The 15,173-nt window shown below is 46.2% G+C and overlaps 1 protein-coding gene and 1 non-coding gene across 7 annotated transcripts; both read left to right on the top strand.

Annotated features, from left to right (window-relative positions):
* The first annotated feature begins 6,125 nt into the window (after positions 1-6,125).
* Positions 6,126-14,272, top strand: ODC1 (ornithine decarboxylase 1). 6 transcript variants are annotated; one of them, XM_049904017.1, is made up of 12 exons: positions 6,127-6,561; positions 9,401-9,523; positions 9,603-9,720; positions 10,031-10,204; positions 10,388-10,560; positions 11,004-11,138; positions 11,272-11,353; positions 11,511-11,594; positions 12,706-12,868; positions 12,954-13,066; positions 13,158-13,372; positions 13,791-14,272. In XM_049904017.1, exons 3-12 carry the CDS (start codon positions 9,619-9,621, stop codon positions 13,933-13,935), a joined length of 1,386 nt encoding a protein of 461 aa, XP_049759974.1. In that variant the 5' UTR covers positions 6,127-6,561; positions 9,401-9,523; positions 9,603-9,618; the 3' UTR covers positions 13,936-14,272. The 6 variants fall into 6 exon arrangements, with proteins under 6 accessions (XP_049759977.1, XP_049759974.1, XP_049759972.1 ...); XM_049904015.1 differs by having other exon boundaries at positions 9,398-9,523; XM_049904019.1 differs by lacking the exon at positions 6,127-6,561 and adding an exon at positions 6,570-6,798.
* Positions 7,930-8,065, top strand: LOC126087621 (small nucleolar RNA SNORA42/SNORA80 family). The gene has a single exon (XR_007519801.1). It is a non-coding gene; the product is annotated as a small nucleolar RNA SNORA42/SNORA80 family (small nucleolar RNA).
* Positions 14,273-15,173: the final 901 nt, after the last annotated feature.

Genomic DNA, 15,173 nt, shown 5'->3' with positions numbered 1-15,173 from the left:
GTGCTCCTGAATGATCTTCTGTGGCTTGGCATCTCTCTTTCCCCATTTTTACTCTGCTCTGCTCTGTTCCTTTGTTTAATCTTTTCTATATCCCAAAAGAGATTGACTCAAGGTACACCCTACACTAATCCTGTCTCGTTAACAAAACAAAGACAGTCCATTCCCAAGTGGTATTATCACCACAGGTATAGCGGTTAGGGAGGACCACACATATTTGGGGGGACACAATTCAATCCATAACATTCTACCCTTTGACCCTTAAAAAATCGTGTCACTGCCACATGCAAAACACGTTTACCCCATCGCATCATCGCAGAAATCTTAAATCAGATTGCAAGTCCAAAAATCTCATCTTCTGAAGCATCTAAAATCAAATATGAGTGAGATTTTAGGGATATTCTATTCTGGGGCAAAACTGCTCTTCATCTATGGGTCTGTGAAATCTAGAATACAAGTTATCTGCTTTCAAAGTACAACGGTGGAACAGGCTATAGAATTCCCTCCAGAGGGGCCCCACCCAAAGTCAGATCCAAGACACAAAGTTGCCTTGTGGTGAGGGGGCACCCTATGGCTCATTCCTTAGCAAGCCATTACCAGTGTGATGCCATACGCCCTTCTGATGGTCTTGAGTTGTGACTTGGCAGGCTTGTAGTGCTCACACCACCCCCAGGGCACAGGGCACAAACTTTCCAGAAGGCCTCAGTTATGCAAGGGCCCTCCACATACTGTTCTCTGTCACGAGAGGAAGAAATCTTGCAGGCTCTGGGGCTTCCCAGAGGTGGGGCCCCACTAGGGTGAGGCACTAGCAAAAATGGGGCAGTGGCAAAACCCAGCAGAGGTGCTGTGGCTTGTTGGGTCAGAGGAAGTCACAAGGAGCTTAAGCGAAAATAAAACAGAAGAGCCAGTTTTTGTTTTTTTTTTTTAAAGCATTGGTAAAAGGTTAGGCTTCCTCTGGCCTCTATCAGTTCCCAGCTGGTCCCCAAGAGCCCACAGCACATAGCCGTGGCCATAGAGGGTCTTCCCTTACCCATCACATCGTTTGCACATAGGAGGTCCATAATAGACACGTATTGAATGAATAAATGACCAAAGGAAGAATATTCCGAATCTTTTGTCCCTCTAATTTTAGATAACACATGGCGAAAAATTCCCACAAGCTAATCACTCATACATTGTTGTTGTTGTTGTATGCCATCACAAATCACAAACCTTTCAGGACAGCCCATTTCAATTCAACAATATTGAGTAACTTTTGTGTGCCAGGCACTGGGCCAGAAACTGAACACATGAAGATAAGTAAGTCTTGCTCTTGACCTCAAAGAGCTCATTAGAAGGGGCACAGAGATGAGGGAGGGGAGAACAGCTGAGGGAGGAGAGGGGAGAGAAGGGGCGGGGAAGGGACAGGCATAGAAACAAAGGATGGCCATGATGTGTGACTCATGCTATGATGGCATTAGGGCAGGGTGTTCCGGGCAGAGGAAACAGCATTCACAAAGGAGGGACTGGAGAACAACAAGTGGTTTAGGAGGGCCGGCATGGCAGGAGACATGGCTGGGATGGTGAGCAGGGCAGGCCTCGGAGGGTCCTGGGTGCCAGCCTAAGGAGTTTGCACTTTACCCTGTAGACCAAGGGCAATCACTGTTGTTGTTGTTGCTAGGTGCCATCGAGTCGGTTCTAACTCATAGTGACCATATATACAACAGAACAAAACACTGCCCAGTCCTGAGCCATCCTTACAATCGTTGTTATGCTTGAGCCCATTGCTGCAGCCACTGTGTCAATCCATCTCATTGAGGGTCTTCCTCTTCTTCACTGACCCTTAGAGGGTTTCATATAAAGGAGTAAAGTGATTAGATCTCAAACATTCCATCCTGTTATTGGCCCACGTGTGATGTAGCACATCTGAATGTTAATTAGCTCAGTGCACATTTACTATAAGTCTGACGTCAGAATTAGAGGGCTAGGGGAAACAAGGCGTTGCTAAAAATCAATTTGTGGCCAAAATTATTATTTTTTTTTTTTTTCTCAGTCTCTGGCCAGACACCACTTCTGAGAAATTCTCTGCGAGGTACTGTGCAGCCACTGACCTGCCAGAGGGCTCTGCTGGGCTCTGGGAGCCTCTGACTCAGACTTTTCCAGATGGGCCTTGTCCCTGCAACTTCCCAGTGAGCCACGCCAAGGCTGGAGCAAGATGGGGCCGTGATGCAACAACGCTTTATAAAACAAACATCCTGGGACTTCCACTTACCCATGGGTGTCTTCTGCTTCCTACAGATACTTTTGGAGATGCTCCACTTCTCTGATGATGTCACCATTGCTCAGAGAGCCTAAGTAGGGCCTCTCTGGAAGTTGCTTTCAAGGCCTCAGGCACATTTGAATTACCTGCAAAGATGGCACGCTTTCAGCCTTGGAGGTGGATTGGATTTTTTTTTTTTTTTGGAAACACCTACAAACAATTCAAAGGCAAGGCTAGAGTACTGGTGAGTGATTGAGCTATGGAACACTCTTTTTAGTTAAACATACACATAAGACCAGAGTGTCTTATGGCTGGTCAGCAGATCCCAGACTCCCAAGGTCCTCATGTGACTGGATCTAATGGACCTTGCTCCACAGTCAACTCTTACTGTGCTCCTGGGAAGAAATTTGGTACAGCAGAATATGACCTTGTGTATGTAGACAGTGCAAACCCACTTTCTAGGAAGCTGTCAATATGAATATTCAAATATTGTGTAAATGGATACACAGTGCTTGCTGATGCTTGTCTTTTACATTATTTAATTCTTTCCAATAAAGGTGAGTCTTTACATTGTATAGTTAGATCTTTATAAACCCTTTTATGTAAATAAGTTAACAATTAAAAAAAAAAACCTCCTTCATCAGACATGTCTTCATTTTTGGTTCAGAAAATCTGGATTTACACAGAGCCTCATTTGCAAAAGAGGTCAGATTCTAAGACCATCAGAGTTCAAAGGTCTGAGTTTTCATCCAGTCCAACTATTTCATTTTTACACAAAGAACCTGAGACCCAGAAAGGAGAAAGGATGCTCAAGGTTTCATAATGAGCTACGTACTGAGGTTCGCTAAGAAAATTGGAGGCGGTCTCAGAGCTTAGGTGAAACTACCAAGTGCACAGATCTTGTTAGCATGTCCAGTGGGGCTTTTGATGTTTTTGTTCACTTCCTTTTTTGCTTCTGCACCAAACACCAAAATCTCATCTCTACACGAAGGTAATTTGTAGGTGTTTGGTATTACATGCTTTAAAATGATCTGTTGCTCTTCTCTAAGGGAAATACTTTGAAGGAAAATGATAAAGCCCACTGAAAAATACGAGGAAAGATTAAAAAAAAAAAAAAAAACCCATGTATCTGAATAGCAAGCCTTGGGTGGCACAAACAGCTAAGTACTGGGCTACTAATGTAAAGGTGATGGTCTGAACCCACCCAGCAGCACCTCAGAACAAAGGCCTGGTGATCTGCTTCTGAAAGGTCACAGTCATGACAACCCTATAGAGCACAGTTCTACTCTGACACACATGGGGTCACCGTGAGTTGGAATCAACTCTGTGGCAACTGGCATCTGAATAAGGCCAGGTTGAGTCACTCCCAATTCTTCTTTTTCAGTCCAGCTTAGCAATCAGGTTTTGTGACTCAGGCCCTGTTGACTCCCAGAACCACTATCAAAGGCCTCTCAAAGAAAGGTTGCTGGCAGCTGGCAGGACCAGCATTCTCTCAGAGGAAGCAGCACTGCCTCCTTCCCTTGCTTTCCTATCTGGGTCAGGTGGGCTTTCTGGGCAAGGTATCATTGTGCCAGAGAAATCCCAGCATGTGGGCATGAGTTTGTGCGTATAAAATGGGCTGGTTGGTGGGAGAGACACCAGGGTATGTGAGGGACAGAGGTGTGAGTGGGGGCATGTATGCGGCTGAGGGACAGACCACCTGGCATCTTGAACCAAGAACTTGCTTCTACATTCCAGTTAATGTTTCTAAAATCTAAAACAATCACAGAACTGAGCTAAAGGGGACTTTGGATCTCACCCAAACTCTCCCCCTTACAGGAGAAGGAATGGAGTCTTACAGAGCGTCAGGGAGGTGGCCAAGGTCACAGAGCAGCAAGCACGGGCTGACTGGCTTATCCTTTTCTCCATCTCTGGCTGTTACTGGGACCCCACACACCCAGGCATCTGGTCCCCTCAGCCGGGAGGAGGCCACATAGCAAGTGCAGTGTTTGCCTTGGAATGGCTGACTGACATGCTGCAGATCGCTGGGCAATGTGGGCAGTGCTCCCCATGTGAGCTCTGCCCTGAGCACGGGGGACTTCCGGAATGTGAAGAAACTCTGTGTCGTTGGGACAAAATGTTTCTTCAAAGAGAGGGAGACAAACACCTCATCACCAGAGGGTTCACCATGAAGCAATCAAAGATACTCCATTTAGTGCTTGAGGCTATAATGTTCTCTGATGGGTTTCCCTTTATTACTGTCATCTCCTGAGGGAGACTGATGCTTGTGTGGAGATAAGTCCCCTCTCTGTACCCCTAGTCCTGGGACTTAGCACTCTGTGGTAGCTCAAGGGCTAGTTAAAAAATGAAATTGATCAAGGTGCCCAAGAGAAAAAAAGGAGTGTTGCCCATTATCTGCTTTTACATATGAAACCCCACTTCTGCTTCCTGCTACAGTTTTCCCTGTTCTCCTTTCTGTATAACCAAGAAGCCATGTATGCTAGATCATTCGTTCATTCATGCATTCATTCAATAAGTATTCACTGACTATGCCCCACGGCTGGAAGTGAGGTAGCAGGAACGGGGTGGTGTGTATGTACAAAGATGTACAATTCAGTCAATCACTGCCCTCGAAAACTTCTCAGTCTCACATTTCACTGGGCTCTTACCCTTCAGGAAGTTTTACAAAATTCTGAATGGTTTTGTAGCCGTAAAGATCTTTGGGTCATCTAGTCAGGCCCTTTGGCTTTACAGATAAGGAAAACAAGACCCTGCAAAGGGAGGTGACTAGCCTAAGATCACAGAGCAGGTTGGAGGCAGGGCTGGACTAGAGCCCCAAGTTCCTCCGGGATCCCCCTGCATGGCCAGGCCCAGTTTTACCTTGAGTCCTCACCAGCAGCTCTGTCACAAACCACACCCGAGGGTGGGACATCATTCTATCTATTGGGTTTTGGCTTCAAGGCAATGAGTAGTAAAAATGAAATTAAAACACGAGTGCCTCAAGTTCCCTGAAGCCTAGTCCCTGCCTGGGGCTGCTGTCTGGGGTGGGTCCCGAGTCGGGGTCCCCATAGTGGTGCAGTCCTCCGCAGTCATTCACTGCGCGCTCTTGAGGGTTCCTCATTTCTTCCGTGGCTCTTGCCAAATGCATGCACTGCTTAAGCATTGTGGGTGAGTTGGAATTGACGTAACTCCCTCTCAAAGCGTGCCAGTTGTAGCTTGTGCTGAAAGATTTCTATTATTGATGAGCTCCAGCCAATACAATAAAGGGCAGGGAACCGGCTTGATGGTTTTACAGATCCTGACCTCTTTCCCCCTAACGGCCCTAAACGAGAGTCTCTGCCTTGTTTTACTAAGTAGGACATATTCTCGTTTACCTATTGCTATCGGCCGTCTACTTAGACAACATAAAGGCAGGGTTTCCTGCAGTGGTGGTGGGGGGGGGCGGCCTGCCAGCCCTGCCGCTAACTTGCTGGGTGGCTCTTGGCAAGTCCCTTTCCTCTGAGTCTCTGTTCCCTTCTCGGTACGCGCGGGGTGAAGCAGAATAATGTTCAGGTCACTTCCGTATGAACAGATGCGCTGACAGATGGGACTCAAGTCCGCAGGGTGGGTCCACGTGGCCAGCGCGCAGCCCGCGGTCCGGTGCACTGGGCCTCCCCTCACCGCCACAGATGCCTGCTTCTGCCGAAGGGCACGAGGTGCTTCCCCGCCAGAGGAAAGCCAGTGCCGCATGCGCGGGAACGAAATCGGGCGGCGAAGGCCTTTCCGCCCAGGGCTCGGGCGGGGCTGCGCCCCCGCGCTGCAGGGAGCGGCAGCCGAAGCTCCAGCGCCTGCGGCGCCGCGGGGCGCGCGCGTGCGCGGACAGGCTCCAGGGCCGGGTGGGGCGGGGGCCGGCGCGGCGTGAGGCGGGGAGAGGCGGTGCCAGGCGGCCGGGCCAGCACGCGCGGGGCGGGCGGCGTTCGAATGCGCTGACGTTCCACTGTCCGCGCCCCCCGCTCCCTCCCTCTGCCCCTCCCTCGGAAGACCCCCGGACGGAACCGATCGCGGCTGGTTTGAGCTGGTGCGTCTCCATGACGACACGCCCGGCGCTATAAGTAGCGGCGTGGCGGCGGCATCGGGCTTTGTCAGTCCCTGCAGCCTCCGCCGCCGGCCGCCCCTCAGCCAGCAGCTCCAGCGCCACCTCGGGCCGGCGGTCCTCCGGCGGGAGGCAGCGAGGCGGGCGGGCGGGCGGGCGGCTGACTGGGCGCGGCGGAGGCGGCGGGGACAGCGCCGGAGCAGCCGAGCCGCTCTTCCGCGTCCCCTCTGCGGCATCTCTATGGGGCCCGCCCGCGGCGCCCATGCGCTCTAAGGTGAGAGGGGTCGGGGGCCGCTGGGGGAGGGACAGGCCACGTGTCCCTGGGCGGCCGGCCTGCCGGGCTTCCGGTGGCCGGGGCCCCCAGCCGGGAGGACCCGCCGGCTCCCGCTGCACCTCCGAGACCGGTGCCCGCCGTTGGTAGGAGAGGGGCCGGGGCCCGGCCGGAGCACACGTGGTCGCCGAGCCCGCCGCGGTGGGGGAGTGCGCGGCCGGCCGGAGCCCCGCGACCTTGGTAAGCCGCTTCCCCTCCCGGCTTCGGCTCTCTGCTGTTCGGTCGGGGCGCTGCCTGGGCCCCACGGCGGCCGCCTCCCGGTGACGCAGCCCCGGCCCTACCTTCCGTTCCTCCGGCCCTAAGACAGTCAGGGCCTGGTGGAGATCTAGTCCATTATCTGTTTTACATTTATTCCCAAATGACGTCAGCCCTACCGGAAGCCCTGAGAAGGCCCGTTGGTTCCTTCAACCGCATTTTTTTTGTGTGTTTTTTTTGAAAGCCCTTGTGGCGCGCTCGGCAGCAGGTGCAGGGGAGGTGTGGAGCGAGCCTTTCGAGATCTCCAGACTGTGGTCTGAGACTGTCACCCCTAATGTTCATTTTTATAAGCCTGCTTCCCTGCGCTTCCTAAAAATCCTAGTTCTCATTTCTCTGACCCCTGTGTAGCAGCCCGTGGGAGTAGCTAGAGGTAAGGTAGCCTTGTGGTAACTTTGATAATACTCAGCCGGTCCTTACGTACTTGTGCTTAAGGGATCTTTGAGTGATTTTGTGATTTAAGGAGAGCCGAGAATATTCAAATCCTATTCAGGCAAACAGACATGCGCATGGAAGGCAGCCCCAAGATTTTCAAAAAAGACCGATTGTGTTCTAGAATCTTAAATAATCAGTGCGAGTTTTGGTAGTAGAATCTCAAAAATGTCTGGGGAGGACAAAGAATATGCTGACTTTTTGGTTCAGACCTCGTACTGAGCATCATTTAATTGGTTTGTGAACGTTTCTGTTTGAATTCATTCATGTCTCTTTCAGCTGAACTTTGTTACAGAAAAGATGTTCTTAGGTGAAATTTCTTTGTATCACAAGTTTTTGTTTAAATAGATAGTAAAGCAAAATGCTTAATGCTGCGTTTCAAAGAAAGGAAAAACTTTCCAAGTTTAAACCTGAAAGTTGCTTTAAAGATATTTAACAAGATTCTAAATAACCTAATCTGTCACCATTTGAGACTGTTTATTAGCCAGTTGTAAATGTTACATAGACAAAAATATAGGTTTGCTGGCATTAGTCTCGCACTTTCCCCTAGGGGTGCTTTAAGCAACTTATGAGGGTGACAGTGCCCAAAAGTCACGTTAGATTCGGTCTTCAAACAGGTTCTGCCGCGCATGGGTTTGGATTTATGGCAGGCCCGTCACCATGGGCCTCTCATAGTGTCCCATGCCAGAGCAAACTGTAGCCCTGAACCATTGCCTGGCCTCCTTTCCCATAGGCTGCAGGCACTGAAGCGGGCTGCACAGTGGAAAAAAAGAAACCCTACCTGGCAGAATTTAAATAGGTTAAAACCAATCATTTAAAAGTAACTTAATATGTCTGCTCCAACCAGATCACAGTAGAGGGTCCCAGACAGAGCGAGAGAAAAATGTAGAACAAAAAATCAAGATCATAAAAAAGACCAGATTTACGGGCCTGATAGAGGCTGGAGGAACCCTCAAGACTGTGGCCCTAAGACACCCCTCTGGCTTGGGATAGCAGCCATTCCCAGAAACTACCTTTCAGCCAAGCAATAAGACAGGCCTATAAAATTTTAACGGTAACACCTGAAAAGAATGTGCTCTGTACAACAGACAATTATACGAGACCAAAAGGGCAACATTTGCCCAGAAGTAAAAATGAGAAGTTAGAAAGGGGTAGGAAAACCAGATGAAAGGAGACGGGGGAAATGCAGACATTATAGGGATTTCAACCAATGTCACAGAACACTTTACAATTTGCTGAATGGAAAACTAATTTGCTCTGAAAATTTTGACGTAAAACACAATACAATATTAAATAACTGTTAAACACCAATGTCACGTTTCACAAAGGCCAAGAACAGTGACTTTTACCATTTTTGCTTATTTTCGTAACCCATAAAGTTGGTCAAAAATTACTCCTGCAGGATTATCGTTCATAGCTAAGCAAATACTAGACTGCCTGTAAGGACAGTTCAGGTTGCCACAGCTACTAATTTGGTCAGCTGCACCAGTTCGAGGATGCTGATTTCTGATCGGATACGGCAACTGTAATACAAAATGTTAGCATGCGCAAGACATTTCTGTGATGCCTTTTAGTCACTGAGAATTACTTTGTATAAGATTTAGCCAAAGTCGGAAATGGCAGGATGTTCATATGGTAACTTTTTTGATAGTGGCTGTAGTGCCATTTTAAGTTTCTAAGAGCTGAAACTGTTCCAGGAAGTAAAGCAGGCTGACCGTTATAAAGCCTTTTTTCCCCCCATATCAACGCACTGAGTGCAGATAAACTTATGAGACCTCATGCTATACTGTTTCGGCATGAATCTTTGAAATACTTATCTTGAGATGTATAGTGCTAGCTATGGAATTTTGGTGTGCTGTTTTGGAAAATCCTAAAATTTTGAATCCATGGCATCATTGGATACTGCGGAGGTAGATGGAGTCATGTGAGTTACACCTAAGAGTAATTTGGATTCCCAAGACAGTGACTGACTGACTGACTGACTTTGGGTGCCTTACCTACTGTGTGCGTGTGCAGTCAGTGCCTGGTCCTGATGTTCCCGAACGTGTGATGTGTTCCTAAGGTAGACAGCAAATTCTGTGTGTTTCTGTTGTAGCAGAACGTTCCCACTGCTGGACCAAGGGTACAAGGTTATTAATCAGTGGAACGTGGAATTCCTGGAGAATTGCCTTTGTGAAAAGCTGGAAATAGTTTGTTTAAAATCTCTCTTACAGTTTTCCATGTAAGTATTCAATTTACACTTTTGTCGCAGGTTGATCTTTTTAAAAATCACATTGCTAAGCGGTTTTTTTGTGTTTCAGAGGACATCCAGACACCATGAACAACTTCAGTAATGAAGAGTTTGACTGCCATTTCCTTGATGAAGGTTTTACTGCCAAGGACATTCTGGACCAAAAAATTAATGAAGTTTCTTCTTCGGTAAGTACGTTAGGACGCTGCTGGCAGTGCAGCTGTGTGGGCATCGGGCAGAAGAATGGGAAACTTCAGTGAGGTCTTGAAGAAATGTAATGGAGCGTTCATGTCTCGTTAGGGACTTTAGAAAGTAATTGGCTGTGGATTGCCCAGTAATAACAGTGATACACACATCAGTGACTAGACTCAAAGAGTGGTATTCACTGAGAGTGATGGGGCCTCAGAAGGGAGGCGGCATTTTAATTTGGCGTCTTGGAAGGGAAATGGTTACTTATAAGAGTTCCAAAGAGTAAACCTGTAACCGCTTTTATTTTAGGATGATAAAGATGCCTTCTATGTTGCGGACCTTGGAGACATCCTGAAGAAACACCTGAGGTGGTTAAAAGCTCTCCCTCGTGTCACCCCCTTTTATGCAGTCAAATGTAATGACAGCAGAGCCATAGTGAAGACCCTGGCTGCCATTGGGACAGGATTTGACTGTGCTAGCAAGGTAAGCAGAAGCAGCAGGATTTGGAAGTGAATGTATCAGATGACCCCGTTTCCCCAAAGCAGATCATAGTTCTAGGTCTAGGACAGTAGGTGCTAATGGGGAAGTGACAGCTTCTCGTGTTCTGTTTACTGATTCCGTGCATTAGCTACATATGAATAGTGTGATGCCACACTTTTTTTTCAGACTGAAATACAGTTGGTGCAGAGTCTCGGTGTGCCTCCAGAGAGGATAATCTACGCAAATCCTTGTAAACAAGTATCTCAAATTAAGTATGCTGCCAGTAATGGAGTTCAGATGATGACTTTTGATAGCGAGGTGGAGCTGATGAAAGTTGCCAGGGCACATCCAAAGGCAAAGTGAGTTCTTCCTCCGTTTGAAGGAAGGTGGGGTGTGGGAGGTATATATTCGGCCCATGCTCAAATTTTCAATTATTTAGTTTCTGTAGTCATCTGTGTGTAGTGGGTTAGAGACAGAGTAGAAAATAACTTAAATCCTCTTTGATTGATAGGAGCCCTGGTGGTACGGTGGTTAAGAGCTCAGCTGGTAACCAAAAGGTTGGCAGTTCGAATCCACCAGCCACTCCTTCAAAAAGCCCCATGGTGCAGTTCTGCTCTGTTCTATAGGGTCGCTATAAGTCAGAATTGACTCAGCAGTGGGCTTGGTTTTGTTTTTTTATTGACTAGTAGAACCATATTAGACTCAAACCAGAGTAGCTGAGCCGATATTTAAGAAGGGGCGCTCTTTAGGTAAGCGTAAGTGATGTGTTGTCCTCAGTCTTTTGTACTTTTCTTGCTTTCAGGTTGGTTTTGCGGATTGCCACTGATGATTCCAAAGCAGTCTGTCGCCTGAGTGTTAAATTTGGTGCCACACTCAAAACCAGCAGGCTTCTTTTAGAACGAGCTAAAGAGCTGAATATTGACGTCGTCGGTGTCAGGTGAGATCTTGTGGGTGGCGTAATTAGCAGCTTAAGAAATTAGGCAGTTGGATTTTAGACATTTTCTCCCCCTGTAAAGGGTGATTTAAGAAATAGAATCAGTTTGTTTTCCATTTTCTTTCTTTTACTCCAGCTTCCATGTGGGAAGTGGCTGTACCGACCCTGAGACCTTCGTGCAAGCAATCTCTGATGCCCGCTGTGTCTTCGACATGGGAGTAAGTATATGTAAACCTCAAGTGCCAGGGCCAGTTCAATGCAGTGGGGTGGGCCGGACTGGTGATAACTAGTTTCCGTCTATCTGCTACATATATATATTTTATTACTTGTTAAAATCTAGCTGTTTGATTGACTTCTTACTTTTCTTAACTCTAGGATGAGGTTGGTTTCAACATGTATCTGCTGGATATTGGTGGTGGCTTTCCTGGATCTGAGGATGTGAAGCTTAAATTTGAAGAGGTACTTTATAACAAAACTAATATTAACTGTTTTAGCAGTTAAAAAAAATATATATTTCAAAGCTTAAGTATTTTAGCTAATATCAAAAGGGCTATACACATGTATGAGTTGATTTTTCCAAAATTTTGGGTGCCAGCTGATTACAGTAAGAATGTTTTTTTTTTTTTTTTAAATGTTAACTCATACTTTGTTTATAATTAGCTTCCTGTAGAAATACTAGAGAACGTACTGACTTTAGTATGTCATTACCCCAAATGTGCTTTGCAACAATTTGTAATTCCTTCCCTTACAATACTTTTTAATGTCTAGTCACATCGGAAGTTAAACCATTATATGTGGTGCTTGAGTTTTTAAAATAGATGTGTTCTTCAAAAATTATGTGAGGTAGGCAGGATAGAAATTTTTTTATCCTTTTGATGTGTATTTGCTGAATAAAAATACTTGAGCAAGTATTTGGTAATACTTGGTAATAAATTTGTTTTGTACTTTTTTTTTTTTCTATTTTTAAATAGACTTTATTTCTTAGAGCAGTTTTAGGTTTACAAAGACATTGTACAGAGAGTACGTGGAGTTCCCATCTTCCCCTGCAGTTTCCCCTAGTGTTAATATCTTGCATTCCTGTGGTACATTTGTTAAACAGTGGAACTAATATGGATATGTTGTTATTAACTGAAGTCCATAGTTTACATTAGAGTTTACTTCCTATGTTGTACACTGCTCTAAAAATGCACTGTATGTTTTGTACTATCTCTTGATAATTGGAGGAAAGGCCTGGCAGTCTACTTCTGAAAAGCCAGTGAAAACCCTCTGACACACGTGGAGTCACCATGAGTCAGAATTGACTCAACCTCAACTCATTTAATACTCATAGCATCTTGCTCTAGGGATAGAAAGGGTATCTGGAGGGGAGTCAAAATAAAAGTACAAGGATATACAGACTGGCTTTTAGGGAGATCTTTATTTTGCTTTTTTTACTTGATGACAAACCTTTCTGCTGATGGTTTCTCTGAATTGTTTTTTATTACATTGTGTTACAAAGCACTGTAATCTTTCTCCTCCGTGGGAATTTCCCCATAACGAATGACGACTCTGTTGTGTCTCATTCTCACAGATCACCAGTGTAATCAATCCAGCATTGGACAAGTATTTTCCGTCAGATTCTGGAGTGAAAATCATAGCTGAGCCAGGCAGATACTACGTTGCATCAGCTTTCACTCTAGCCGTTAATATCATCGCCAAGAAACTTGTGCTAAAGGAACAGACAGGCTCTGATGGTATGTATAAAGGGCACGGTCATTGCGTATATAACTGAAATGTGGCTGTCAAAAGGTCCTGATTAGGCTTACTCTGCCTTTCCAGATGAAGATGAATCAAGTGAACAGACCTTTATGTACTACGTGAATGATGGAGTATATGGGTCATTTAATTGCATCCTTTATGATCACGCACATGTCAAGCCTCTTCTGCAAAAGGTAACTTCCGAGCTAATGTTTTGTCTAAAACAAGATGATTGGGCATAGCAAACGTAAGTAGCACCTTTCTCTCTGTGTCTTTTAAACGTAGAGACCCAAGCCAGATGAGAAGTACTATTCATCTAGCATATGGGGGCCAACGTGTGATGGCCTTGATCGGATCGTTGAGCGCTGTGACCTGCCAGAAATGCATGTGGGTGATTGGATGCTGTTTGAAAACATGGGTGCTTACACAGTTGCTGCTGCTTCTACTTTCAATGGGTTCCAGAGGCCAACTATCTACTACGTGATGTCCGGGCCAACGTGGTTAGTAGCCATAATACCTTCTTGATTTGTGTTTGTGCTTGTCTGTTGGATTAAGCCATTTCCAAATAGTTTTTGTTCCTATATTAAGAATATATGCGCTATAGAAAATTTGGAAAATACAGAAAAACGAGAAGTTCCCCCAGTAAATACTCCCGTACTTGTGTTTCTTTTCAGATTGGTCCCATGGTATGACCTTTTAAACACGAATGCTTAGGGATTTCTGCATGATTAGATTATTGTGGTTATGGCACGGGATTTGTGTTTTCCTGAAATGCTTGTCTGAGAAATACCTTGAATTGCTTCCTAATGACGTAGTGACCAAGGAAGTAAGCTCACCCGGTGAATAAGTTATTCCCGTTTGATGCTGCCCAGCTGTGGGTGACTCAGCATTTGAATATGCCACTTCTGTGTCTCCCAGGCCACTCATGCAGCAAATCAGGCGCCACGACTTCTCCCGTGACGTAGAGGAGCATGATGTCGGCACTCTGCCTGTGTCTTGTGCTTGGGAAAGTGGAATGAAACGCCATCCAGCAAGCCGTGCTTCAGCTAGCATTAACGTGTAGATACCCTTTTCGTAGCTGTTAACTGCGAGTTTAGCTTGAATTAAGGGATCCGGGGGGACCATTTAACTTAATTATTGCTAGTTTTGAAATGGCTTTGTAAGAGTAGGATTGGCACAGATGCAACAATATGGAAGACTAGGAGATGGGGTCACACTTATCTGTGTTCCTATGGAAACTATTTGAATATTTGTTTTATATGCATTTTTATTCATTTTTCAGACATGCTACTAAAGAATGCACCCAGCTGCTGAGCAAGCATTTGTAGCTTGTCCAGTGGCAGAATGGGCCAAAAGCTTAGTGTCGTGACCTGTTTTAAAAATAAAGTATCTTGAAATGATTGGGTATTGGAAAGTTTTTACATTGTGTCCGTTCTAAACAGTTGGCCTTCAGTGTTGCTGTAGAAACAGGGATGAAAGTTCTTCCCACAAGCTGAGAAAACTGTGCGAGGGAAGATGTTTTTCCGTATTTTGAGAATCCGTTGAAATGCCTTCTTCCTGTTAGGGGGGATTTTTATTTTGAGTAAATAGAATCCTAGGTAAGGTTTGCTGTGGATTCTCACAGATAGCCGGTCTAGCCCATGTATGGGTAGAAGGAAAAGGGCAGATGAGCTGACGTACCGCTCTCTACTGCTGACGGTGTGGGTGTCTGCTGTTAATGAGTCAGCCCACGCTGAGTCTGCCCCTTGCTGAGGAACATCACTGCGCTCAGCTGGCCTCTTCCTGCCAGTACCCAGGGGAGGTGCGTGAGGAATACTGAGCCTTGCCTGCATAGACCCTAGACATTCCCACCTTCACTCACTCTCGAGACAAGTTACACAGTTAGAATGTTAGAAATAAAGTACATTTGGCAGTTTGTACACTGAACAGTTCTGTGTACTGTAGATTTTCACCTTCTCTGACATTGAGCACTGGCCTTACGTGTTCTTTTCTCTCTCACTCAACTTGTGCCCTGCCCCCACAACGGTGGCAGGTTCTCATACTATTTAACCCTCAGAATGGAAACTTTTGGATCTCTACTGTAGCTGCACGGTTAAGCCACCAGTCTCTGAGCAGCATGGAGTATCATACTAGCTTCGTTAAGAGAAGCATTGAAAGATAGCAGATGGGAGCGCTAAGGAATACTGCAGCTGTCTTCATCAGAGGTGGCGGCCTAAGTGAAAGGTTAAAACCAAACCTACTGTCGTTGAGTCGTTTCTGACTCAGCAGCCCCATAGGGTTTCCAAAGCTGTAAATCTTCAA

This window comes from Elephas maximus, chromosome 12 (assembly GCF_024166365.1).
Source record: "Elephas maximus indicus isolate mEleMax1 chromosome 12, mEleMax1 primary haplotype, whole genome shotgun sequence".
In the NCBI taxonomy this organism is placed as follows: Eukaryota; Metazoa; Chordata; class Mammalia; order Proboscidea; family Elephantidae; genus Elephas; species Elephas maximus.
The sequence above is the reverse complement of the archived record's forward strand: the minus strand, read 5'-3'. Positions and strand labels throughout refer to the sequence as shown.

Excerpts from the sequence above, each read along its gene's own strand:
- ODC1 (XM_049904020.1), top strand. The coding sequence starts at position 9,619 with ATGAACAACTTCAGTAATGAAGAGTTTGACTGCCATTTCCTTGATGAA. Across the intron at positions 10,561-11,003 it reads AGGGCACATCCAAAGGCAAA|GTTGGTTTTGCGGATTGCCA; the intron begins GTGAGTTCTTCC and ends TCTTGCTTTCAG. Across the intron at positions 11,595-12,705 it reads TGAAGCTTAAATTTGAAGAG|ATCACCAGTGTAATCAATCC; the intron begins GTACTTTATAAC and ends TCATTCTCACAG.